The sequence below is a fragment of the Vicugna pacos genome, chromosome 26, assembly GCF_048564905.1.
Source record: "Vicugna pacos chromosome 26, VicPac4, whole genome shotgun sequence".
Lineage (NCBI taxonomy): Eukaryota > Metazoa > Chordata > Mammalia > Artiodactyla > Camelidae > Vicugna > Vicugna pacos.
The window spans coordinates 4,914,108-4,940,857 of record NC_133012.1 but is presented as its reverse complement, the minus strand read 5'-3'; the positions used below and the strand labels follow the sequence as shown (position 1 = coordinate 4,940,857).

The following is a 26,750-nucleotide window of genomic DNA, read 5'->3' as shown; positions in this document are numbered from 1 at the left end:
TAATATCCTTTATTTAGTGAGCGTTTACTATGTACCAAAGACTGATTTCGTTCCTTCACATGTAACAAATTATTCATCCTGATAACCTATGAGGTGGGTATAGTTATTATTCCCGATTCAGAGATGGATAGACTGAGGTATGGAGGGATTAAATAAATTTCTCAAGGTCACACTTTTGCTAATACAGAAGATAAGAAGTAATGTCACTAAAGTTGGAAAAAAATGTAAAAGTGTCAGAAGACTGGTATTGAGCTTTTGATCACTAGGTGGGCTCTGTGAGTAAAGCGCTTACACTGAATATTTGCTCTGTTAATAACTGATGGCACGACCTTAATTTTCATCAACTGTAAAAGAAGGATAAAAATATCTCCTTCACAGGGTTAATATGAGTATATATTATGAAAATGTATAAAACTGAGAAAATAAACCCTAACTCATTACAGTACCAGTTGGCTATTTTTATACTTATGCCAACTAATATCAATAAATGCACAGTTCTGATCTCTCAAAGATAAAAATTGTATCTGATTCTCAAAATTTGATATTTGTGATAAGGTAGATGTGAAATATAGGTTCATCTGAGACGTATGTATATTGTACATTTAACTTTCTTACCAAGTGCGGTTGTTCAACTCTTGACTTTACATTTAAAATTTTTGTTGTTGGTTGTTTTAACATGTTAGTTTTGTGAAAGGGGAAGTTGCAGAACCATTGAAAACAAACGTGCACTATGTATTTCCCAAGAGAAATGCAAAGGACATGGGGTATGTATAATGGTTACTCTATTTTTAAGTATAGTCATTTTGATCCATGTCGTAACATTTTTCAGTATAATAATGTTTAGAATTATTTGAAGTGTACAAATTTCTTTGGAAAATTGAAATTAAGGAAAGCAGATACCATTATTCACACATATGTGTGTGATTTATGTGTTCAATCAGGGTTTATAGGCCTTGTGAGCAAATAAGCTTTGAAATTTGTACTAAAATGCAATATGAAACTATTATTATAATGTTAGATTAAGATTATGAGATTTTGGAAATGAATTGAAGTATTACACATATTTATACATACATATAAATATTGCTCATAATTACTATGTGTACTGATATTTAAGCACAATATATTTATATTATGCATATTGCTTATAATCTAATATTTTCATGGGAGCAGAGTTTCCTGTTCATTCAGATCTGCTTCATCCTTCAACAGCTTCATTGTGTTTCTCTGTATGTCTCTTCCATACTATATTTGGAAATTTATTCATTGAGGGACTTTCAGAGAAGGCTGAATTTTTACTTAACTACTGTAAATAGTAGGTAAAGTGGACACTGTTGTACATTCACCTTTGCACATTTATCTGATTCCTTAAATTGTTAGCAGTGAAATCTGATGAGCAATTTAAATTTTCACTAATATTATATGGTTTTCACCTATCATGTATAAAAAGGTGTATTTCCTTACATTCTGGCCAGACCAGTTTCTCTATCTTTTTAACCTCTTCAAACATGCTAAATCCATTGTTAATTTTCATTTATTTAATAATTATATAGTTCTTAAATATGTATGGTCACATTTTCCATTTGCATATCTATTTGTCCATCCACCATGGAATAATCTACTGGGTTATAGGAATGTTGTAAGCTTTGTAAGTTTTTCCAAGCATGCATTTGGCTTTAACTGTGTAGCTCTTGTCTCCTGCCATCTCGATGCTTCACGTTTTGTATAGTAATCCAGGATAAAGGTGACCTGTTTGTCTTTTATCATATTTTTCTCTCGGATCACTTATATGTCCAGTTACTTACAGATTCTTTTCAATTTCTTCTTTATTTAATTTTAATTTAATTTCTTACTAAATTTTTCACAAAGCTACATCTGGATTCTCTGTTCTGTTTCTGGCCCTTCTTTTGATTCACCCACCAGATTACATTTATAGATATTTTTAGCCATCTTCTCTCTATTAAAATAAATTTTGCTATCTGTGTCTGATGAAGCAAACTTCTTCCTTTAGTCCCCCCCCCCTTTTTTTGCAAAAATTGGCTCTTGTGATGGCTAATTTTTTAAAACTAGCACAATTCATAGTGTATTTGAACTCCTACTGTTTTATAATTTCTAGGTTCGTCATTCTCATGCCTTTGTAGAATAAGGCATTTCAGTTGTATCAGAATATGATATACTTTTTAAAATATTACAAGAGATGAGAAAATCTCTATAACATTTGAAAAGATACTGCATGAACATTACATTACTTTTTATTTTTAAATTGCTTTCCACATTAATATAAAAACTACCCCACTATATGTGTGTGTGTATATATATATAAAACGTACAGTACTTAGGGAAAGAGTTTACTTTGACTAAAAATAACAGTGTGTCTAATTTTTACGCTGTACTTAAAATTCTCTTTTTAAATTTGATTCTGGTTCTAGGTTTGCAATACTTTAAATAATTGTCACTGTGATGCTGGATATGCTCCTCCAAATTGTAGCGAAAGACCCTCATCACCAGGAGGAAGTATAGATGATGGGTTTTGGTCTGCAGATGGTTAGTATCTAAGTCACTTTGCTCCAACAGAGCTGTCTGCACTTAGGAGAGATACCATACACCTCCACGGTTTACATGACTGTTGAGCACCTGACGTGTGGCCAGTGCAGCTAAGGAAATGAAGTTTCCATTTGATTTCACTTAATGTAAATTTAACTAGTCACTTGTGGTTAGTAGCTACTATATTAGACAGTGCAGCTCTAGATCATAGTGTTAATCAAAATTTTGCATATGCTTTTAATTCAGATCCATAAATGAACATTTTATTAGGCCATCTCTTAATTTTAACCATGGTTCCCAGAACTTTTCTATGTATACAACAGAATTTTCTAGATAGATGTGCTTAATTGATAGAATAGGTGATAGTTTTATTACAGTCTGTATATTCAGTTATCCATGTAGATATATATATTCCTTTTCATATTCTTTTTTATTGAAGTATTGTCAGTTTACAGTGTTATGTCAATTTCTGGTGTACAGCATAATGTTTCAGTCATATCCATATATATATTTGTTTTCATTTTCTTTTTCATTATAGGTTACTGCAAGATACTGAATATAGTTCCCTGTGCTCTACACTAGGACCTGGTTGTCTATCTGTTTTATATATAGTAGTGTGTATCTGCAAATCCCAAACTCCCAATTTATTGCTTCCTACCCTGATCTTTCAGGCAACCAGGATGTGAAGAAATTGGGATCTTCTTGGTGTTCTTTTCTCCAGCTCTGTTCAGACTCTTCTAGCATCTCTTTTCTACTCTCACCCCAGTAAGAGCTGCTGTCTCATTCGCTTCAGGCTGTCTCATACTGTGTGCACTTATATTTACCTTATCTTTCTGTAAGGGCACCTGGGAGGATCCCCGCACACACTGGAATCCTTAAACTGCAGAGCAGCTTTCTGTCCGATACTGCACCCTTCATATTCCAGCCATTTCTCTGCTGTGAACTCTGTCCTCTGCTTCCTTAACCCAGTGGGAATGCTGCACTTTGCCTAGACTTAAATTCTCTGCGCTGAGATCAGAAAATTGTCCATAGGTAGAATTGGATTTCCGTAACTCAACATCATGTTTTCTTTCCTTCAGATATTATAGTTATGTATTTCCTGTTGACTTCCAGAAACCATTTCCCTCATGTAATTTGTTATCCTTCATATTTTTATTATTTGGCACCATTTAATGGAAAAAATTCATCATGTCCCAAAGTGGAAGCACCCTAACTTTTTTCCTTAGAGTAATAGATGTCTCTCAGTTAATCTAATAATAATTTCTTTAATCAGTCTTTGGAGTAAGTAAGCTCACGAGAAGGAACCTCCATTTCCAGTATGATTATTTTAGTAAAGTTGGATTAAAGGAGAGTTGACCTTTCCTGATGGACAAGGCAGGGAAAAGAGAGCTTTATAAATACTAAGTTGTACCATAGCAGAAGACTGCTACATGTTTGATTAGTTTCAATATTTTTGCACATATTTGCCAATTTATTTCTTATAATACATAAAACTTCCTGAGATATTTTATTTTAGGTAAATCATTTCTAATCAGCATAGAACTGTATTGTGTGTGTGTTTCAAAGTTACTGATTCTTTTGTCTTTTTGACAAATTTATTTACACTCAATATCATCATAAGTTGCTTTGCTGGTAATTCTGATTGTTTACTTTAGTTATTTTGTATTTCAGTTGTCTGGTTTATTTATTTTGTTTAATGGGGCCAAGTTTCCATAGATTTTATTTTCTAATTTTATGTAATATCTTTATAACACCTGGATGAGTATTTTTCTATTCCTCTGTTTTTCTAATTATTGCAGTGAAAATTAAAGTTAAAACAGTGTCACCTTATATATCTATTATGGAAGTTTAACCTAGTTTACTATTATTGCTTTTTAAAATTAGACTCAGTTATATCAATAATTTTCATTAAATAATTAAAAAATTTTTTTTGCTGTATTTTAAAAATGGAAGAGCCTATTAGATAATAATAGAAATTTACTGTGTTCTAAGTAGCAGTTCATAAAAGAGAATATGATGGAATAAAATACATTAGAATGTAGCACATAAATAAATATTAAATATACATATAAGGATTAAAAATAAATTTTATGTATATACATTTGACATAAATATGTAATGCACTTTGGTGCATTGTCACAGAATATTGGAAAACACTTTTAAATTTAAGTTTAGTCTTTCTATGACTATATGATTTGAATTTCAAATTTTTATTATTCAGATTACTAACATGATTTGAGTATCATTTTTGAAAATGATAAAAAGTACCCTTATGTTTTCAGATAAAAGTGCAGACTTTCTGGTAAACCGACATGGTGCTTCTCGAAAAAATGGCCTCTTGATCAGTTTCTACGTTTTCTTACCTTTCCTCATTTTAATTGCCGTTATTGCTTTTAAATGGAATAAAATGAAGATATTTTGGAACAAAGAGGGTACAGTAAGTGGAGGGTAAGTAAACTCATTTTTTATATTTAATATTAAAAAATACTTTATCAGAAAAATTCAAATTTCATTCAGAATATTATAAGTAGGCATTCTTGTTGCATTTCTATACACTAACAGTGAAATAGCATGAGAGAAATTATGTTAACATCCCATTTACCATTGCTTCAAAAAGAATAAAATACCTAGCAATAAACCTACCTAAGGAGACAAAGCATCTAAATCTGAAAACTATAAAATGCTGATGAAAGAAATTGAAGATGGCACAAGCAGATGGAAAGATACACTGTGTTCCTGGATTAGATGAATCGGAATTGTTAAAATGGACTACCCAAGGAAATCTATAGATTCAGTGAAATCCCCATCAAATTACCAATGGCATTTTTTACAGAACTAGAACAAAAATTTAAAAATTTGTAGGGAAACACAAAAGACCCCAGATAGCCAAAACAATCTTGAGAACAGAGCTGGAGGAATCATACTCCCTGACTTTAGACTATTGCAAAATGATCACCACGATAAGCCTGGTTAACATCTGTCACCATACATGGCTAGAACAATTTGATTTTCTTCTGATGACGACTTTTAAGATCTACTCTTTTAGCAAGTTGCCAGTATACGATACATTATTATTAATGACAGTCACCATGCTGTAAATTACAGCCCCATGAGTTATTTATTAAGTTGAAGTTTGTATCTTTTTGACCCCCTTCACCCATTTTTCTCATCCCTCACCCAAAACCTCTGGCAACCCCAAGTCTGTTCTCTGTATCTATGAGCTTTTGTAAAAAATTTTTATTTTTAGGTTCCATATACAAGTGGGATCATACTTTGTCTTTCTCTGTTTGACTTACTTCATTTTTTTCTTTACTGTAATGCAAGGCACGATTTGCTTAGGGAACATTTAGGAAAACGAGAATGCAGAAATAAGGGTAAATATGTGGATCTTGTTTCTTCTTTCTAAAGCAGATCTTTTTGTTTCTCATTTGTGTAGACAGAGATAAAATAAAATGATACAAAGTTTCCATCAACACCTCTGTTTCCCAAGGTAGTTAATTTTATTTATCAATAAATGAGCAGCAGCCAGTTAAATTCAGAGTAGTATTCTGCATGTTTCATAAGTCTTCCTGTGCTCTTACTTAAGACATCTTGGAAAAATCTGAATAATTTCAAAAGTAAACCTGACTTTTGGAAGAGATGCTATAGTAAGAGATTATTGATCATAAATAAAATCTGGTCATGACAGTAGTTTCGAGCAACAGTAAATGGTTTCAGGGCTGCAAGGGCCAGAAATGACATAGAGCTGAAACACAAAAGCATGGTAATGAACCGGGTGGTCAGGACCGAGGTCATTCTCTCCATCACCCAAAGGCTTATGATTGGCATCATCTTATTGTCTACGTCCATTCTCTCCAAAATGACTGCTCTGCCTGCACATGGTCCAGGGTACTTAGCTCAGCCCTGTCTAGTTTCATGTTCAAATAAAAATACCAGTCATCTGTCCACAGCCAGTGTCTCTTAGTTTATATTCTCAAGACACGGAAGGAAGTAGCTGTGCAGGTGTAGCTAAATTCAGCCAGTGTTCTGTCTGGGTTTCTAAGCCTGAGTTAGGTGTTCAAACCTGATCTTATCATCTGTGGCCAAGAATTATAGCTGTTTGGTAGGAGCCTTTACCAGGGCATTCCTCTTGAACAGGAACTGTGTGTGCATACAAGCCAAAGACAGATGGAGGCTGCAAACATACCACAGAATGTAACAAAACATAGCTGACAGACATAGAGGCCCCATTAAGGACCTCATTAATAAAAGTGGAATAATGAGTGATCTACATAGAAATATGATAATTGGAGATAGGATCATTTAAGAATTTACATTAAATTATCTGTTTAACGTTGGAGAAGCATTATCATAGATATTTTAATATTTCATCCTGTCTTCCATGTAGACAAAATTGAGAAAAGTAACAGATGAAATTTTAGTTTGAAATTTTAAAAATGCTTAACATATTTAAAAGGTAGCCTAACATTAGAAAAATTCCAAACACTAGAACATGCGATCCCTGAGGTGGGATATAGGAAGCAAAGTGAATATTGGTACATATTAATTAGTAATTAGTATAAATTTGGCTTTTTTATTTTCTTGACTTTGTTTAAGATTAGAATGTCTTCTAACCTTAAAAATAACTCTTTCTTGTATATAGATCTATATCAGAAGACAGCAGTAGTAACAGCAGCCAGTCTTACAGTTAAAGGTAAAGGAATAGAATTATTGACAAAATAATATGATTCATTAAATAGTTTAAAAAATATGTTTAACAATACCTCAGTATAAGAAAGCTATTATTCCTATATTTCATTATTCTGATTTCTGTTTGTGAGTATTATACACGAAAACAAAGACAAAAACAAAGCATTTGATGTTCATTTTATTTAATACTGATGTAGAACCATTTAATGTTAACTCACATTAGCTACAGTTTTATTAACCAATATTTTTGTAATAAACATGACTTCAAAGAAATTTTAAAAACATTCTTAAAGTATTTGAGCAATCATGCATTTAATTGGTAGATTTAAGGTTCTAATTGATAGATTTACACAAATTGTCTCCCAACACTTATATGTCTTCCTACTGACTCCCTGCTTATTGCTCTTCTTATTTTAGAAATGAAGAAACAGACATAAAGAATTTTAAAACTTCCCCATGTGTATAGAACTTCAGTTAGAGTTTAAGAGTCACACTCCAGGGTTTAAACTCTTAATAACGCCACAATTTTGACACATATTTTCTGATGTATGACTGGGGACTGGGAAGGGGATTTACATTTATTGAGGACCTAGGAGATACCAAGAAAAATGCTAAATGTACTCACCCTCCAAGGCAGAACAACAGTTCTTTACTTGAGAAGGGATAAAGTAGGCTTCTGTGTATAATGTTCAAATTTCTAACTCATATATGTATAAAAAATTATGATATTTGACATATTAGACATATCACTGTAGCTAAAGGAAAAAATCAGGAATTGATCCAAGCTGACATCCAGAGTTCATCCCTTTACTTATGTGCCATATCTGACTTTGGCTGAGGATAAATAATGGATCTCTGATCTGTTTCAGTATCTGCTGCCAAAGAAAATATTTATAGCTGTTACCCTCAATGTAAAATAGTCTTGTTTCTGCCTAGATCATCCTGTCTCTTCTTTGACAACTCTATTAAAGGCCCACGTCTCAGGTGGAGATTTTGGCACTTGGCTGTCTTCTTTTCATGTCCTTCATGGTCTCATCATCGTGCTGGGTGTCCTCCCCTGAACACCTCACCTCCACTCAGCTTCAGTCATTCTCCTAGACCAGTACGCCGGCCAGGCCATGACCGCGATTCTTCCCAGATCTTAAGTCATCAATTCAATATCTTGCTTTCTTTTACATTTTCTTCCCACAGCCTTCTCCTGCCAGTAGTACTTTATGTTTATATTAAGTTCTTGCCTGAAGAATTTAACACAGTAGGTCAGGGTTTCAGTCCATGAGTAATAAATAAACATATCTTATCAGTTGACTATATATGTATTAAAAGGTGATTAAGTATATAGAAAAAATTGGAGAAAGCTGGTTTGTTAAAAATATTCTTTATGATGGCAGGAGTAGATGTGGAGAAAGGAGGTAGTGGAGAAGCGGCTGCAATAATCCAGGAGAGAAAGGATGTTACCCCAGACCAGGGTTAGTACAGATGATCTTAGGAACAAATTGTGAAGGTGAACCAACACAATGACTTAACAGTTTGGAAGTAGAGTGCAAGAAAACGTGCTTAAATGAAGTGTATTGCTAGGAAGCAGGAAGATGGCGAGTCTACAGTGTAAAGCAGACCTTTCTGTTTCTACATTTGTGCTCTTAATATATTTAAAAATTCATTTTACAGTTTATAGATGTTGAAAGAGAAAATCTTTGTAAGTGATCATGAGCCAAGGCAAGTGTCTGATATTCTGTGATGAGGAGTTTAAATTTTCTCAGATATGAACAGGAACATAGTTACAGTAGTTTTTGAAGTGGTCAGGGAGGGATTTAGCATAATATGGTTCGCCTTTTACACATTTCACAGGGGTAAATGAGGAGGAAGTTCAGTTGGATTCAGTGAGAACTGGAGACTAGTGACAAGGAGCGCACAGGAAGTGTGATGAGGGCAGGGCTGGATAAGAGGGAAAGAACCACCAAGTTCTGAGGGACGTCAGAGCTGTAGACATGACAGAAGCGGTGACTGGATGCGTGCACTTGGGTTAGGCTTACCCATTTCTGACACAGTGGATAAGGGCACCCTGTATGAATGCTGTGCTGTACAGCAGGTGGGAACCAGGGTGGTCACGGAGTGGTGAAGTGGAGGGGGGTGAAGAATGTGTGCGGTCTTGAACATGTGTATGTGGGACACCTGTTGGAAATGCACAGAAGTCTCTTGGAAGTTCTCTTCCTCTGTAGACAGAAAGAGACAAGATAATAGTACTGTTTACTTCTCCTTATCTTACTGTTTTTTCCTCTCTATTTCCTTGTTCGTGATTTCCTTTCACTCATGCAAAACAGGGAGGCTGTAAACGAAACATACATAAAAACCAGTTTATAGCATTTCCTTTCAGTGTGACTATCATGAACGATTCAGGGAAAAATCAGAACAAACAAAAACTTAGGTTTCAAATTCTGTGGAGCACAGGCGTAGACTGTGATAGTATGAACTGTCTTACTGTGCTAATTAGTTGATACACCTGTAGTGTAGTGATGTTAAATAGCTTTTTCTAACAATTAAAACATAGCATTTCTATTTTTCTATATTTATTTTACCACAGTGAGTAAACAGTAATGTCAAAAGCCACAGTTTGAGAAAAGATATTACCAACAAACTCACTATTAACCGGCCTGATTCAAGAATGACGAAAAGTCTGCTCTTCTCTCCTTTTGTGATGCCTTAAAGCTTTCAATTTCAGAAACCAAAATAAACCCTGTGAGTGAAAGCACGCCGGCTTGTGTCTGTTGATTCTTCTCCCGCCCTGGTCATCTGGTAGGAAATCAGCAAGTTGGCCTCTTCTGAAGCCAGGAGGCTGTTACACCCCAAACTGAAAACATTCCACTCCTGCTGCTGCCTGCCCTCAGGTGCCCACGGCCCTGCTAATTGCTCCCGTCTCAGAGAGGACGCCTACAGTCCGCGCCTCTCCGATAGCTTGTGACCCTCGGGCCCTGTGTATCCCTAGCTTCAGAATGTGGAGAGAAGGTGCTGCTAGGTGAGGCCAGCCCCGAGCCCTCAGAGAGTCACTACATCCGTTCTGTCCTCAAGGAGGTGCTCACACTGAGCTCCTGGTCACAGATAACTGTTCTGTCTCCAGGTGACGCTTCCTTGGCCTCTTGGAAGTTGACATCTGGAATATTTCTTTGTCCTTTGAAGGAAGTCGGACTCGCTGCTCCTTCTTCCCTGAAGCCGAGCTTTCCTGAGTGACATTTTCTTGCTTCAGTGCCCCCTCTCTTCATCTCCCTCTTACTGAGATGGGTGTCCTGCATACCTCAAAGCATTATTGGTGGATTAGGAACCATCATCTGATCTGGAGTCTAATCAGGACCCACAGAGTCTCCATCTATGTAAACAAAGATGCTCTTGCGTCAGCAGTGGGAGTAGCTCATCACAAAGGCCAAGAGTACCCTCCTGCGAATGTTCAGTAACTGATGAGTGGAGAAACAAATCGTGGTCTCTCCATGCAGTGGGCTATTATCCAGCCCCAGAGGGGAATGAAGCACTGACACTGTTGCAGCATGGATGAACCTTGAAAGCATTATGCTCCATGAATAAGACCAGTCACAGAAAACATGTAGTGTGCATTTGTATGAAATATCCAGAACAGGGACATCTAGAGAGACTAGGGCTAGTGGCTGTTTAGTGCTGGGAGTGCAGCTGGGGATGGAAAGCCCGGGTGGAGTGTTGTAAAAGGTAAAGAGTGGAGGACATATTTTTGAGATGAGAGAACTGAAATTGATGCTGGTAAGTGTTGCACATGTTAGGAATATAGTGAAAGTCCTTCAGTTAATTGTTTGCTTTAAGTGGGTGAACTATGAGTAAAAATAACACATCAGGGTGATTCTCCTGTAGCTGACCCTCATCCTCATGGCCACTAACTAGTTTTAAACCATTATGATCTCTGCCTTCTTTTAATAATAATTTTTCAGGACCAGCGTCCCAGGTGTACTGCTACCCAGCAGGTCCTGACCAGAGCTTATTTTTGCACCTGTTGGATCTGTACCTTCTTGCTGTAGTGTCCTGGAACATGGGAAGGTCTGGGTGAGTGGTAGGTAGAAGTGGAGGTAGGCTTTAGGCACATGCAGTTTTAAGATTAACGTCAGGGAAGTCAAAGACATTTGTGTGCTCTTTGCAGTGATGCCACTTTTCCTCTCAGTTTCTCCTGCTGCCCTTCCCATTTCTACACCTTCCTTTCTACAGCTCTAACAGTGACTTAACAAAACACACTTAGGTTTATTTTAAAAAACCTTTCCCTTTGCTCAGCAGATTATAGTCTAACATTGAAGAATAGGCATATATTGACGAATAGTGCTTTTCACTGCCTTATCCAGGATCAAGTTCAATATTCTTTATTTTTCCTCATTTGCAAAGACTTTAAAAAACATGATGCCAATAATAGCACGAATTAAGTAGAAAATTTCTTGTAAAATAGTTAATATTTCCATTTTCCTCTTTTTCGCTCCACCAGAATAAAAAAAACATGTCAGAAAACTCTAACATGGAGAAACGAAAGTACCAGGAACCTCACCCGGAAAGCAACGCTTACGTGGTGTGTCTCACTTCGGATGGTTTTTAACGATGTCAACTTGGTCACCACAACCCAGCTGTGCACAGAGACTTACGCTTTTGTTTGCTGTTTCTCCTCCCTGCCCTGAGCGCCCAGCAACTAAGGATCCCTGAGGGTGAGCCCCCACCGGCTGAAAGCAACGGCAGTCCTCGCCCCAGGGCCCCGCGGCCGCGCTCCACTCCCGCGGACTCCTGCGCGCGAGCCCCGGGGGCGCCCAACGGTCTCCAGCCTCAGCCGCTTCCGGGCCCCGGCCCAGCCATGTTCCTGCTCCTGGCACTGCTGGCTGAGCTTGGAGGGCTGCACGCCCACCTGGGTGAGACCGCGGGAGCCTTGATTTCCTTCTCCCTTCTTTGGCCTCTAAGCAGGGCTGGGCTCTTACTGGCGAGCAATTTCTTCTAGCTCTGGGACCCCTCCCGCCCCTTTCTCGGATGGATTCTCTGCTGGTGCCTTCCTCCGTGTCTTTCCAGCCACCCTAGCCCCTCCCTGGCCCGGATCAGGGCAGGGGACGGACGGAGCATGTTAGTCAAGGAACCCACTCTGCATCAAATGTCCAGCGTCTCAGCAGCGGGTCTTTCTGGGCGACACCCTGTGTGTCCCAAGGATTTAAGGGGTTCGATATTGCCCTCGATTTATTCGAGAACAGGCCCCAGCGTGGTTCCGGAAACAAACGGAATGGTCCTATAGAATTGCAGTGTCAGTCAAATTTTTGTTCCTTTGTTTGTATCTTAACCACTTTTAGTATGCCATTGAAAATCTATGGAAATCTGCGGACCAGGAAGTAGGGTGGACGCCCATAAATAAATTTACTTACACTTTAAGACCCCATCCTGAACTCAAGCTTAAGAACTCAAGCTTGACTGAATGGACTGTAGTTGCAAAAAAACCAAAACGAAAAATCCCATTTTCTTTCTATAGATGCGGAAAGACTGTTTCTGTATGTCACTGTTCCACAGAAGATAAGGTCAAATGAGAGTGAAGATTCAGAGAAGCAGGTAAATCAAGATTATTAGTTTAATAATTAAGTTTAAGACTATTTTTATTTACCTTTGTATTGAAATAGATCACACTGATTTGTAGTCACTTGCAAAGCAAAATATTTTCACTCCTAACTCCTGTGCCCTTCCCTTCATCTCTCCTTCTCTTCTGACTTAATGCTCACAATTTTCAAGAAATATTAAACACTTTTTAGGAATCATACTGATAGACAGCAAATCAATATTAAATAAGCATAACAATGGTCCTGCCATTTATAAAAAATACTGTTAATGGTCACTTCAAGTGACAAGGAAAATGTTCTTGAGCAATGTTTAGAGCAGCAAATTTTGACCCAGTAGCATCACATTTAATAGAAGTAATGGCCAAAGAAAAAAGAAAAGGAAAAACAAAAATGTCACATTTGTCTGATTATGAGGAGTGTTTTTAATAAATAGATATTAACTGGAAAAAAGCTGTAAATGCATAGCTGCTATTAAAAATTGATGAAATTGAAGACACTCCATCTGAAATATTTTCTTGATTAAAATACTTCAAATTGGGATAATTATAATGTTTTATATTACAAACTAGAAGTCACAATACAGGGTTTAGATTTTCATGGGGTTAAAGTGTTGTGGTCAATATATGGACACTGAGAAAATGTTTTCAGGTTGAAGGAATAATTTTTGAAATGAGTAAATTAAGAAAAAGAATATTAACTCTATTTTGACATACAGTATCGGAACCTATCAATATTATGATCTACTGAACAATTATAATAAAAATTAAATGTATGTGAAATTATACTTGAAAATCACAATAATTTCCTTTAGAAAAGTTATATTTTCATATACTACTCTAATTCTCACATTAACCTTCTAAAATATGATATATATACAAGAAAGAGAATTACAAATGTGAAGTTAAGGGAATCAAAGTTACAAGTTTCAGGACATGGAATCCAATCTTTAATTAACGACTCTACTTCCCTTATAAGTAAACTACCTTCTGTTGAAAAATTATTTACATAAAAGTTTATTGTGTTTTTTTTTTTCTGATTTACTTCTGTTTGTATGTATCTTGCATGATCACTTTAAATTTTAAGTTGTTTACTTCGGCTTGCCTGTCACAAACCCTGTAGCAACTTTGTAAGACATGAAGTGTGCTGTACCCCTCCACATGCTTTGAAATTGGTATATATTTCATTACTGATAATTGTTGTGTTCACATTTTCTATTTCTTCCTGGCTTAGTCGTGGGAGATTGCACATTCCTAACAATATGTCCATTTCTTCCAGGTTGTCCAATTTATTAGCGTATAGTTGTTCATAATGGTCTCTTATGACGGTATTTCTTGTGGTGTCGGTTGTAACTTCTCCTTTTTCATTTTTGATTTTATTGATTTGGGCCTTCTACCATTTTTTTCTTAATGAATCTGACAAGAAGTTTATCAATTTTGTTTATCTTTTCAAAGAATGAGCTTTCAGTTTCATTGATCTTTTGTTGTTTCTTTAGTCTCTACTTCATTTTTTTCTGCTCTAATCTTTCTAATTTCTTTCCTACTAACTATGGTGTTTTGTTTGTTCTTCTTTCTCAGGTTCCTTTAGGTGTAGATTTAGGTTGTTTATTTGAGATTTTTCTTATTTCCTGAGGCAAGCTTGTATCTCTATAAACTTCGCTCTTAGAACTGCTTTTGCTGGGTTCCAGCGGTTTTGGATCGTTGTGTTTTCACTTACATTTGCCTCTAGGTATTTCCTGATTTCTTTTTTGATTTCCTCAGCAATCCATTGGTTATCTGATTGGCATATGATTTAACCTCCACGTTTGTGTTTTTTGCAATTTTATTCTTGTAATTAATATCTAGTTTCCATAGCACTGTGGTTGGAAAATGTGCTTGATATGATTTCAGTTTTCTTAAATTTACCAATGCTTGATTGTGGCCCAGTGTGTGATCTGTCCTAGAGAATGTTCCATGTGCACTTGAAAAGAATGTGTCTTCTGCTGCTTTTGCTTGGAATGCTCTTTATATATCAATTAAGTCCATTTGCTCTAATGTGTTATTTAAAGCCTGTGTTTTCTTACTGATTTTCAGTCTGGGTGGTTTGCCCATAGATGTAGATAGGGTGTTAAGCAGCCATGTCACACATGGACTCCTGACCCACAGAGGCTGCAGGACTGTAAATACGTATTGTTTTAAGCCACTATGTTTGTGATAATCTGTTATGCAGCAATTGAAAACCATACACTCATCCCCATAAAATTCTACTCTACATACAAATAACTTAATATTCCCTTAGAATCAAGGGTGATCCCTCCTTCTTGGTACAGCCTAGGAAGTTCATGGAGACAAGAAGCCAGGACAGTTGTAGTGCACACCTCATCTTCAGCTCTTCTCTCTGTGATCATAACCTTGTACCGCCTATTTTCTAGTCCCTAAAAGCATTTGTTTCATTCATTGTGTCTAGTTTTCTAGTTGTTTGCTGCCAAAGGGCACATAAGTCCCAGTTTTCCTGTTCTAGCAGGGATGGAACTGGTGTCACTGATCATCACTGCTTCTTGCATGTGGTCCTTCCTTCTCAGTTCACTTTTCTTCTTGCCAAAGTTCATCCTTTCATGATTCACTCATAGTATATCTGTCAGTGTTAAACTCACTGCATTACTACATTAAGAGAAGTATCTTTAATTTGGCTGAATTTGTTAAAGATAATTTATGATTTTAGAATTCTTTCCTGTCACTTTGATGTGTGCTTGGCAGAAGGTGCCTATGTGACAAATAATGAGAAATCCGGCTCCCATCGTCCATCATCCATTTAATACTTTTTCTAAATCCTGGTATAGATGTACAGTAGTCTCAGAATTTTTAACCCATATCCTGGTGGGGAAAAATAAACTTTACCAACTAGAATAGTGCTGTGTAGACTTTGTCTTCAGTCTTACACTTCTCCACTTATTTCGAAAATTACTTATGTCAGAACATTTGTCCCCTATGCTCTTCATTGCTGGTGTATCATACATGTGTAATAAAGTTTGATTCTTTTGCCATAATCTGCCCTTCATTGTGGGATACTGACCCTCTAAAGGATTTTTTAAAATTGGCATACATTAAAGTTCACTCATACACAGGTTTGTAGGTTTTTACAAATAAATGATTTTATATATCCAGCATTACAGAATCATACAGAAGTTTCACTTCCCTAAAGAATCCACTGTGCTTCAACCCTCCTACCCACTTTCTGTCCAGACCCTGGCAACCAATTTGTTGTTTAGTCTGTAGGGTGTTGCCTTTTCTAGAATGTCATATAGTTGGAATCATATAGAACATAGCCTTTGCAGACTGGCTTCTTTCTTATTAGCAATACGAGTTTAAAATTTATCTATGTTGGTTTCATGTTTCGGTAATTCATGCTTTCTATTGTTTAATAGTATTCAATTGTATAGATGTAATATAGTTTGTTTATTTTCCTATTGAAGGACATCTTGGTTGTTTTAGTTTGTGGTAGTTATGAATAAAGCTGCTATTAACATTCTTATGTAGGTTTTTGTAGACATAAGTTTCAAATCAGTTGAATAAATACCCAAGAGAATGATTCTTGAATTGTAAGTTAAGATTATATTTAGCTTTATAAGAAATTGTCAAATTGTCTTCCAAAGTGGTTGTACATTTTGCTTTTCCACTCTCAGTGAATGAGAGTTTCTATTGATCCACATCCTCACCAGCATTTGGTTATGTGAGGTTTTAAAATTTTAGCCATTCCATTAGTTGTATATTAGTACCTTATGGAGGCTTTAATTTGCATTTACCTAATAAAAATAATGTTGAGCATGTTTTCACATGTTTATTTTTCATCTATATATCTTCTCTGGTAAGATGCCTGTTGAGATCTTTTACGCTGTTTTTGGGTTTTATAAGTTCTTTGTGTATTCTGGATACAAGTCTCTTATTAAATATGTAGCTTACCAATATTTTTTCAGTCTACAGGTTTTTCTTTCTATTGTCTTAACATTGTCTTTCTTAGAACAAAAGATTTTAAATTGAATAAAGTACAACTTGTTATTTTCTTTCCTGGATGGATTGTAATTTTTATGTCATATCCCAAAACTTATCACCAACACTAAGTCCCCATAGGTTTCCTCCTATGCTTTACTCTAGAAGTTTTATAGTTTTGCATATTACATTTAGGTCTATGCTGCTTTTTCAGTTATTTTTTGTAGAAGGTCTGAGGTCTGTGTTACCTCATCATTTTGCATATGGACAGCCAATTCCCAGCACCATCAGTGAAAATGACTATTATTTCTACACTGAAGTCTTTACACCTTTGAAAAAGAATCAGTTGATTGTATTTTTGTTGGTCGCTTTCTGGATTCTCTTTTCTGTTTCATTGGTTAGTGTGTCTATTTCTTTGCCAATGACATGCTGACTTGTTTACAGTAGGTTTATGGAAAATCTTGAAATTTGGTAATGTAATTACTTCAACTTTGTTCTCCCTTAGAATTTGGATGACTGACTATCCTAGATCTTTTACTTTTTTGTCAGTTTTTTTGTTTTAAATTTTCTACATGACTCATGGTGAGAATATGAAATGGGACTGAAATATCCATTTCTAGGCAATTTGTAAGTACTATGTCTAAACTTTTGCTTCAACCTTGTTATCTTTATTTTTGCCTCCTGACATTCTTATTAGCTGATGTTGAAAGTTCTGGAAATAGCCTCTCTGTTTCTTATATATTCTTGTAGATCTTCCGCTTTGAAAATCATTTTATACTTAGTCCTCAGAAACTTCCATAGCTTTAATGTTCAACCTCACTACTTCATGCTTCTGACATATCCAAGCTCTTATTCAGGATAATGATTTACTTAAATCAACAATTACATTTTCATCTGTATTATCGATAATTGGTTTATTTAATACACATTATTCTTCCTTCAGTAAGAACTATCTGGTCTTCTTCATGTGTTAGCAGCATAATGTAGTGTGGAAGCACACGACCTCTCTGTCAAGCTCTAACACTCCTTAGATATGTTATCTTGAGAGAATTACTTCATCTCTTTTTTCTCAAAATGAAAATTATGGTTGTTATGATGATAAATTTTTTTTTAAAAATGTAAAGTGGTTAGGACAGGGCTGGGCATATAATAAGCACTCATGAAGTGTGAGACATTTTTAGTAAGAGTACTCCATTACACCTAAATCTACTCGGTGTAATACACACTCTCACTCTTCTGAGGATATTAAATGATTTTCAGGTCCTGTCTTACACACTTCACAGTTTTCTCAGAAGGGAATTATTTTATTGGATTTCCTTCTGCCTCTGTTTTGCCCTTAGTCTGAGGTGATGCATGGACTGTTCTGGAGGACATTACAGTAATTGCACAGAACAACAGGGATATGGTTTGCTTCAGGTGCAGAGGCATCTGCTCCTTGGTGTCCGTCACAGGCACAAGCCACAAGCACCACTGGCCTCTCCCCAGCTCACAGACTCGGCTCCAGCTTAAAATCCGTACTCTTCCTTGAAATTGGCTTGTCTGGAAGATAGACTGTCAATTAGCTAGGGATGGTACCTGACTTCCTTTGTGGAGCTAGCCCGCTCCCTCACTCTGTAAGGATCCTGTGAGGCACCTCCTGTTCCTGGGCATCCTCACATGATGAGGACCGTGATAACTTAGTCAGTCCCTGGGGTATCTCAGCTGCGATTCCTGCAGCCCCCGGTTCCTCGCTAGCTTCATTCTCTCACGTCTTTTTTCCTCACAGTGTATATGTTAAGCCTTGCAAAGTGGCTCTGGTGTTTGTTAGCACGTGTGTATGTATTTAGAAATGTTTTATTGTTTCATTATATTTGGTGTAGAATGTAAGCCTACAACCATCTCTCATTCACTGTGACTAAAGTGAATATATTTTTTTCTAAATATAAACAATTAAAATACAGAATTGATAAATGGTAAAATTATATTTTTAAAATTATAGTTTTATTCTATTTTCTTCACAAGCCATCCCTACATTAAATGTATCACCCTCATCCTGAATTTATTAGAAACATTAAAAAATTTTACTATTTAGAACAATAAATTATGAAGAATATATTCCTTTTTTTTAATGGATCAGGTGAATCTTTTCTGACTTGTGTGCAAAATACTTTTACTTTATATATTTCTGATTTACTAAATCTTCTTTATTTATTTGCTTTATCTTAGGTGACTTACATCATTACAATCGATAAAAAACCGTATACTCTGCATCTCAGAAAACAGTAAGAGATGATTTTCCCTTAAAGCTTAGAATTTACTTTTTAAATGTTTTTGTACAATATTTAAATTTGAGAGTGCAGTGAAATGTGGGTTGTTTAATTAGTCAAATTTTCAGTTTAGGATTCATTAGGTCTTGAATATTGGATGTATGAGAACTTTGCAGTTTTATTTTCCAGCTTGCTATTTTCAAATTAAGAAATAAGCTTCATGTTTGAAGCTTATTCTTGAGGTAAATCTTTGAGTATAAAACTATTGAACCCAAGAACTACAAGTTATATATCAAGTATATCCAGTGTGATATCAAACATATGTACACATTAGTTACTGGTAGACAGTTCTACTAGTGGCATACTTTGTATGGAGGTGTTGCATATGTATTTTATTTTTAACAACTTTATTTGGTACATTATATATATATATATAAAACTCTCTCAAGTGTATAGTTCAATAACTTTTAATAACTTTAATACTATATTACAATTATCTACCATAAATCAGTTTTATAACATTTCATTGCCCACATACGGTCCATCGTACCATTTTCATATTTAATCCCTGTTACCATCACTGCTCCAAGGCTACAACCTGTCTAATTTCTGTCTTTTAATTTGTGTTTTCTCAACATATTATATAAATAGAACCAAACAGCCTCATCTCTACATACACCTTTAAAAATATGTATTTAAAACAACTGCGTTTTGTATGCCTGCATCTTTATAATTGAACAAGACTGGAGAAAATTCTCTTCACTTAATTCATGATTATTTTTGTTGGATTCATGATCATTAAATTCATATTGGTTTTTAATGTCTCTACCATTCCATGAAGATGTTTTTTGATAAGATCATCCATGGTCCTCATGTTTCTGAATGTCAGTTACTTTTCACTCTTCATTCTTCTTGATCAATTCACAGCAGTTTGTATAGTCAAACAGTGTCTCCCCCATATAATAGTTTCTTCATTTGGCTTCCAGAATAGCACAGACTTCTGGCTGAACTCTTACCACTGTGCTCACTCTTTCTCAGATCCTGTTTTGTTTGTTTTCTAGATTCCTCTTCATCTCTCCAATCTTAGAGGACTCTGGTATTAGTCTTAAATCTTTTTTTTTTCCTAGCTGTACTCAATCACCTGGTTATTTTATCTACTCCTATGGCTTTAATACCATTTATGCATTGATTACGCTCAAACTTATATCTCTACTTTATTCCTCTCCAGTGAGCACCATATTCATTTGACTTATTTGATAACCAAGCATTTACTAGAATTCTCATGTTTAATGTGTCTAAAATGTACTTCTGATCTTTTTCCAAAATTTGTCTTTCCCACAATTATCTCAGTAAATGGCACCTCTGCTCTTTCAGTTTCTTGGAACAAAAATGGTAGGGTCATTCTTGACATCTTTTTTTTTTCTTCTGTTTTTTCCCCATATCCAGTGGATTATTAAATCACATGCAGTCTGTCTTAAAAATGCATCCAGAATTTCACCACTGCCACAATCCTAGTTCAAGCTACCATCTTGTCTTGCCTGGATGACTGTTAAAAGCCTGGCTGATCTCTCTGCTTCTGCTCATTTATCCTACAGATGGTTCCCAATACAGCATTCAGTCTGCTTCTATTAAAATGTGAGTCTGACCCTGTCATCTGCCTGCTCAAAATCTCCCAATGGCTTATCATCTCTGGGACACTGTCTCTTAACGACCGTCTCTTGTCTTCACTCCACACTCCATCCCGGGCACATTGCCACTCGGAATTCATTGTATAGACACAACATATTTCTGCCTCAGGGCATTTGCACTTTCTCCTTTCCCTGCCTGGAATAATATTTCCGTGCAGATCCATGGAGCTTGTTTTCAGGTCTTTAATGGTCGATTTCCATGCCATCCTATCTACATTGTGCAACCAGCCTTCCTCAGCCACGGGCCTTACTTATCATCATCTAAAGCATTAGCAGCATGGGTCTCTCACCGTCATAAAGCCCCATGGGTCTGTCTTTTCTTTACTGCTGTGTCCCAGTGCGTAGAAGAGGGTCTGTCAGATAGTTGGCACTCGGTAAATTCTGTTGAATGAAGACATATGCAGGCACACACACAAATATCTGAACTGGAGGATTTAGAGTCTATTCCAGTGGCAAGAAAGCCAAAACTGTCTGATACATCAGTTCTATGAATTTACATTGTTATGGCACACTAAAATTACTCTAATTAAAGAATATTATTACATGAGTCCTATATATTTTACTTTCTTATTTTCACGTTTATATTCCTCATAAAATCATGACTCAATCATTTTTTATTTTTGTTTTTCTTAGCTTATTCTTATCCCAGAACTTTTTGGTTTATACATTTAACGAAACTGGATCTCTGTATTCTGAGTCTTCGTATTTTAAGGTAAGGCTCAGATGTCTCAGACATTTATTATCATGTTTATTGAAGTGGACGTAGTATTACCACTGGGATATGTGTGTTCCGTGCTGGTAGTTATTTACAACATTATTCCATATTCTATATATGATAGAGATGAAACCCAGACTGAGAGGATACTCATGGGCACCTAGCTGGTACAAAGTAAAGAGAGTAGTCAGATACTTGTTTTCCTTGAAACTTTGCATTAACAAATTTTTATGATACAGAACTTTATTATTTTTAACCATTTTAATGTTTTGAATATTCTGTGATGTTTGCCAATACATCTTTATGCATAAATAATTTACTGATTTGTCTTGGTCCTGCTTTCCAGATGCACTGCCATTACCAAGGATATGTTGCCGATTTTCTGAGTTCAGCTGTGACACTCAGCATCTGCTCTGGACTCAGGTAACAGCATCTTAGGGGATATTCATGCATGAAAACTTAGGAGGTGCTTTAAAATGGACTTAGTGGCTACAAGACACAGATATGGGATATTTATGTAGAATTCACATCTGAACGTTTTGGCCATGATGGCCTTACTTTTTTATATGAATACTAGTAAATGGACCCTACCGGTGCCCATTCAAGTGAAATCACTCCAGGGAATTCTGACTGGAGATATTTTCACATTATTGAGCAGAAGGAGATAGAGTCAGCTCAAAACAAAACAAAACCAAACAACCTCCCTCCCCCAAATTCCGTAAGAACATCTCCCTACACAGTATTACTGTATTATCTATCAGTGATCTCGGATAGTTATGGGAAGTGACGTTGGTTAGTTACTTAAATAAGCACATACTGTATGTTTAGGTCACGTAGTATCAGAAGTAAAGCGACTAATGGAGAAGGTGCCCCAGAGGTAAAAGGGCAGCAATTAGTGATTTTCATCATGGACAGTGGCGGGAAGAAGGTGGTAAATTTATGAGAGGAAGACAGGTCCAGAGCAGAACCAAAAGACTCTGCCTAACTTCCTTTTGCTTTTGGTTGCCTGATTTCCAGAATTTGCTCATGTCAACTCCAAAAACTGACATTCTCTGATTTTACCCTTATTCCAACCTCTGTAAGAAGAGGGACTTTTTATTCTTGGAATTCTCAACAGATATCTTGGTTCCCAGCAAATACTTGGCCTTAATGAATACATCTTGAATGAGTGACTGCTTTACAGAAAATACAAAATACTTTTCAGTATATTTAGCTCTTTAATCCGTGAATAAAACTAAAGCAAATGTGGTTACTCAGTTACTGTTGGTAGGCTGGGGAAAAAATGTAGGAAAAGAGACTGGGTTTAAAGCATGTTCCCTGGTTTGATTTCTCACTTCTCACATGTTAGATTATAGGTCTGATGGGATCATTTGCAAGATTTTTATATCACTACCTTCTCAATGTTCAGGGGATTCCTTCAGTTTGAAAATATCACCTATGGAATTGAGCCACTGGAATCTTCAGCAAGATTTGAACACATAATTTATGAAGTGAAAAATGACAATCCAGATATGCCAATGTTAGCAGAAAATTACAGCAATATTTGGCAGAAAGACCAGCCCTATAAAATTCACTTAAGCTCACAGGTAACAATCTGATTTTATGACACACTATAAAATTACTTCTGTAGAACTGTGTTAATCATGAAAAGAAACTATTACCTGTTGAGTAGGAATATAAAATTTGGCATATCTTTTTTTTCTATACTGATAAATAAAACATCCATATTCCATGTAAAATGTACAGAAAATAAGCAACAATGTATTTCATGCTTATTGTTATATGATGTATTATGTAACAATTTTTACATTTAAGACCTCATGAAGGCCTTTTTGCCCTCTTTACATGTCACTCTCTGTGCTTAATATGTTTGAAACATGTTAACATTTGATAAACTTTGCTTTTCAGGAAAAAATGCTTTCAAAACTATTACCCCAGTATCTAGAAATGCACATTATAGTGGAAAAAGCTTTGGTAAGTCAAACTTTCCCCTTCTTCCCTTCCTCCCTCCCTCCTTCTCTCCTCTTTTTAAAACATAATGATAATTTTCCTTAATTTCAAAGATATAATGGAATTTTCTCATTGTTTCCAAATAAAAATATTTTAAGTGTCCACTTAGACATGACTAGGATCCCAAACTAGCCTAGAATGCCCTGCACCACCCACTTACCTGCCCCTTTATCCCCAGGAATAATTGATAAATAAGATTGCGTATTAAATTGTACAATGTGAAGATGTGATATACACGTACATGGTGGATTGATTACTGAGGTCAAGATAATGAACACTTTCATCCACCTCACATAGTTAACTCTTTTTCCTGTGCACACACGTGTGTGTGTGGTGAGAAGATCTACTCTCAGGAACTTCCAAGTGTACAATACCATATACTTAACTGTAGTCACCATGCTGCATACTAGACCCTCAGAATTTATTCTTGTTAATTGAAAGCGTGTACCCTTTACCTACATTTGTCCATTTCCCTCTCTGGCAACCAAAATTATATTCTCCATTTCAGTGAAATTGGATTTTTTTTTTGGTGCTACATACAAGTAATACCATACTTTTCTCTGGCTGGCTGATTTCACTTAGCATAATGCCCTCCAGGTTCATCATGTTGTTGTAAATGGGAGAATTTCCTTCTTTTTAATGACTGAGTAATATTCCATTGTGTGTGTGTGTGTGTGTGTGTGTGTGTGTGTGTGTGTGTGTGTGTACGTGTACACATATACACCATAGTTTCTTTGTTTATTCATCTGTTGATGGATACTTAGGTTGTTTGCATATCTAGGCTACTGTGAAGTTTCGATAAACACAAGAATGCAGATATCTCTGAGATAATGATTTCATTTCCTTAGGATATATACCCAAGAGTGGGACTGTCAAATCATATGGTAGTTCCATTTTTAATTTGTTAAGGAACAGACATACTATTTTCCATAGTGGCTCTATCAATTTATATTCATACAGTGTCCAGGGGTCCCTTTTCTCAACATCTTCAGCATTTGTTAGCTCTTGTCTTTTTGATGGTAAATATTCTAACATGTGTTGATATCACATTATGGATTTGATTTGCATTTCCCTGATGTTGAGTGATGTTAAATACCTTTTTGTGTACCTATTGGCCACTTGTATATCTTCTTAGGAAAGATGTTCTTTTGGTAGACATAGTGTCTTTTGATTATCTACCTAAGAGTGAAATTATGTCATTGGGTTAGTGTATGTTACTTTTAGAGGATATTGATAAATAGTTTTCAAAAGTGATTATAACAGTTTGTTCTTCCATAGGCAATGTATGAAAGATCCAAGGGCCCTGTATCTTCATAAACAATTGATTTTGATAGTCTTTTTAAATTTTGCCATTCTGGTGTATGAATAGTGAGATTATATAGTGGTTTTTATCAGCATTTACTTGATGATTAATGAGTTTGAACACATTTGATACTGTTGTTGACCACTAGGATTTCTCTTTATGACTAATTATATAAGTGTTTCCCATTTTATTTTTTCTTATTGTTTATGGGGATTTTTATATACTATGAATATGAATTCTTTGTCAGATAGTTATATTGGGAATATCTTGTTTTTACACTCAATAATGTCTTTTAATGGACATACATTCTGAATGATGATGCATTTAATTTATGATTTTTCTTATTATTTTCTTTTCTTAATATTTTTTTTATTCCAGGAACATAAATATTTTCACCTATTTTTTATTTTAGAATTTATTTTTCTTTACCTCTTCACATATAGTTTTATGGTCTATCTCTAACTGATAAAAATGAGCAGTGTGAGGTAGAGGTTAAGGTTTATTTTTTCTGTATTATTTTGCTCCAGCACCATTTATTAAAAAAAAAACAAACTTGCCTAAGTCAGTTGTGTTGACAGTTTTCACCAAGTCAAGCAATGGAATGTATATGTTCTTGACTCTCTCTTATTTTCTACTGACCCATTTATGTTTTATTGAATCAATACTACACTGTTATTGTAGCTTTATTGTTATTTAATCTCTTGTTTAAATTCTTTTATTATTCTTCATTATTGCTTTGATTATTCTGGGTCCTTTGCATTTAAACATATTTTAGAACTACTCTACAAATTCCATACACACACACACAAACTGTGTTTTTGATTTGGGGATTGCACTGAGTGCTTAGAACTCTTTGGGAAGAACTGTCATCTTAACAGTGTTAATCCGTAATTGCACAAACACCTTTACATCTTTTGTTAGTTTCTTTCACAAGTGTTCTGTTGTGATTTTGAGAAGATTTATTAGTTTTATTGTTTTGTATTAAGATCATCTAAAGTAATTTTTTCTTCTTTAACATTTCAGTTTTTCTTGCTAGTTTATGGAGAAAACATTGATTTTTATGTATTCATCTTATCCTGTGATCTTGCCTAATTCACTTGTTCATTCTTAAGAGTTTTTTTTGTAGATTCCTTTGAATATTCTATGTACACAATCATACCTGTGAATAATGACATTTTTAATTCCTCTTTTTAAATGTTTGATTTCCCTTCCTGCTTTTATTTCTTACTTTATTGTCTTAGCTTGACTCTAATACACATGAATATATTATGTACATTTCTAACTTTTCCTCTAACTTATAGAGCAGCCACTTTCTTTAAGTGTCATACTAGCTATAGTTTGTGGTAGATTAGCTTCATAATACTAAGAAAGTTCCCATAAAGTCTTAGTTTCCTGAGATTTTTTTTTAACCATAGACAGTTATTGAATTTTATCAAATGCTTTTTCTGCACCCATTGAGATAATCATGTATTTTAAACCAACCTTGTGTTTCTAAAATACATCCGGCTAATTCATTATATTCACATGTTTTGTCATGGATGATTTCTTTAACATTTTGTTTAGGATTTTGGGGTTTATATTCATGAAATAATGTTCCTTCTTTATAATGTTTTGTTTTGATGTGGTATCAAGATTAGGCAGGCCTCAAACTGTGAGTGACTGTTTTACTCTTCTTATATTCTGCTCTAATTTTAAAAAATGTATTTACCAGTTTCAGAAGACAAATTCTTTCCTTTCTCCTTTTCTTTATGCTATTTCATTTGTTTTTTTAATCAAACCTTTTTGAGTCATTCCACATAATTTTCACTTTACATCATTATGATTTGTCTTTTTTCCTATAGATTTATTTGAGGATTTGATTATTTTTAATGCTTATTTCTGCTATATTATTAATGCTTATTTACTCTTTTAATTACTAAGTATGCAATGGGAAATACTGTGATTGATTTCCTCTGTGTTACAGAAAACTTCTTCCTCAAGAAATCCCTTTACAATACAGAGGGATCTGTGAAGT

The 26,750-nt window shown here is 35.3% G+C and overlaps 2 protein-coding genes across 4 annotated transcripts in view; both read left to right on the top strand.

The window, feature by feature from the left end:
• The window catches only part of LOC102544841 (A disintegrin and metallopeptidase domain 3-like), a 66,081-nt gene extending 56,101 nt beyond the window's left edge, over window positions 1-9,980 (top strand). For all 3 annotated transcript variants that reach the window (XM_072950240.1, XM_072950241.1, XM_072950242.1), the window contains 5 exons: window positions 684-764; window positions 2,430-2,544; window positions 4,827-4,992; window positions 7,187-7,237; window positions 9,812-9,980. In XM_072950240.1, the coding sequence (XP_072806341.1) occupies window positions 684-764; window positions 2,430-2,544; window positions 4,827-4,992; window positions 7,187-7,235 (411 nt within the window). In that variant the 3' untranslated portion in view covers window positions 7,236-7,237; window positions 9,812-9,980. The remainder of the gene's footprint in view (window positions 1-683; window positions 765-2,429; window positions 2,545-4,826; window positions 4,993-7,186; window positions 7,238-9,811) is intronic.
• Window positions 9,981-12,028: 2,048 nt separating this feature from the next.
• The window catches only part of LOC102529552 (disintegrin and metalloproteinase domain-containing protein 18-like), a 52,657-nt gene continuing 37,935 nt past the window's right edge, over window positions 12,029-26,750 (top strand). The window contains exons 1-7 of the mRNA XM_072950239.1: window positions 12,029-12,128; window positions 12,731-12,807; window positions 18,980-19,035; window positions 21,342-21,420; window positions 21,770-21,846; window positions 22,832-23,009; window positions 23,332-23,397. Of these exons, the coding sequence (XP_072806340.1) occupies window positions 12,074-12,128; window positions 12,731-12,807; window positions 18,980-19,035; window positions 21,342-21,420; window positions 21,770-21,846; window positions 22,832-23,009; window positions 23,332-23,397 (588 nt within the window). The 5' untranslated portion in view covers window positions 12,029-12,073. The remainder of the gene's footprint in view (window positions 12,129-12,730; window positions 12,808-18,979; window positions 19,036-21,341; window positions 21,421-21,769; window positions 21,847-22,831; window positions 23,010-23,331; window positions 23,398-26,750) is intronic.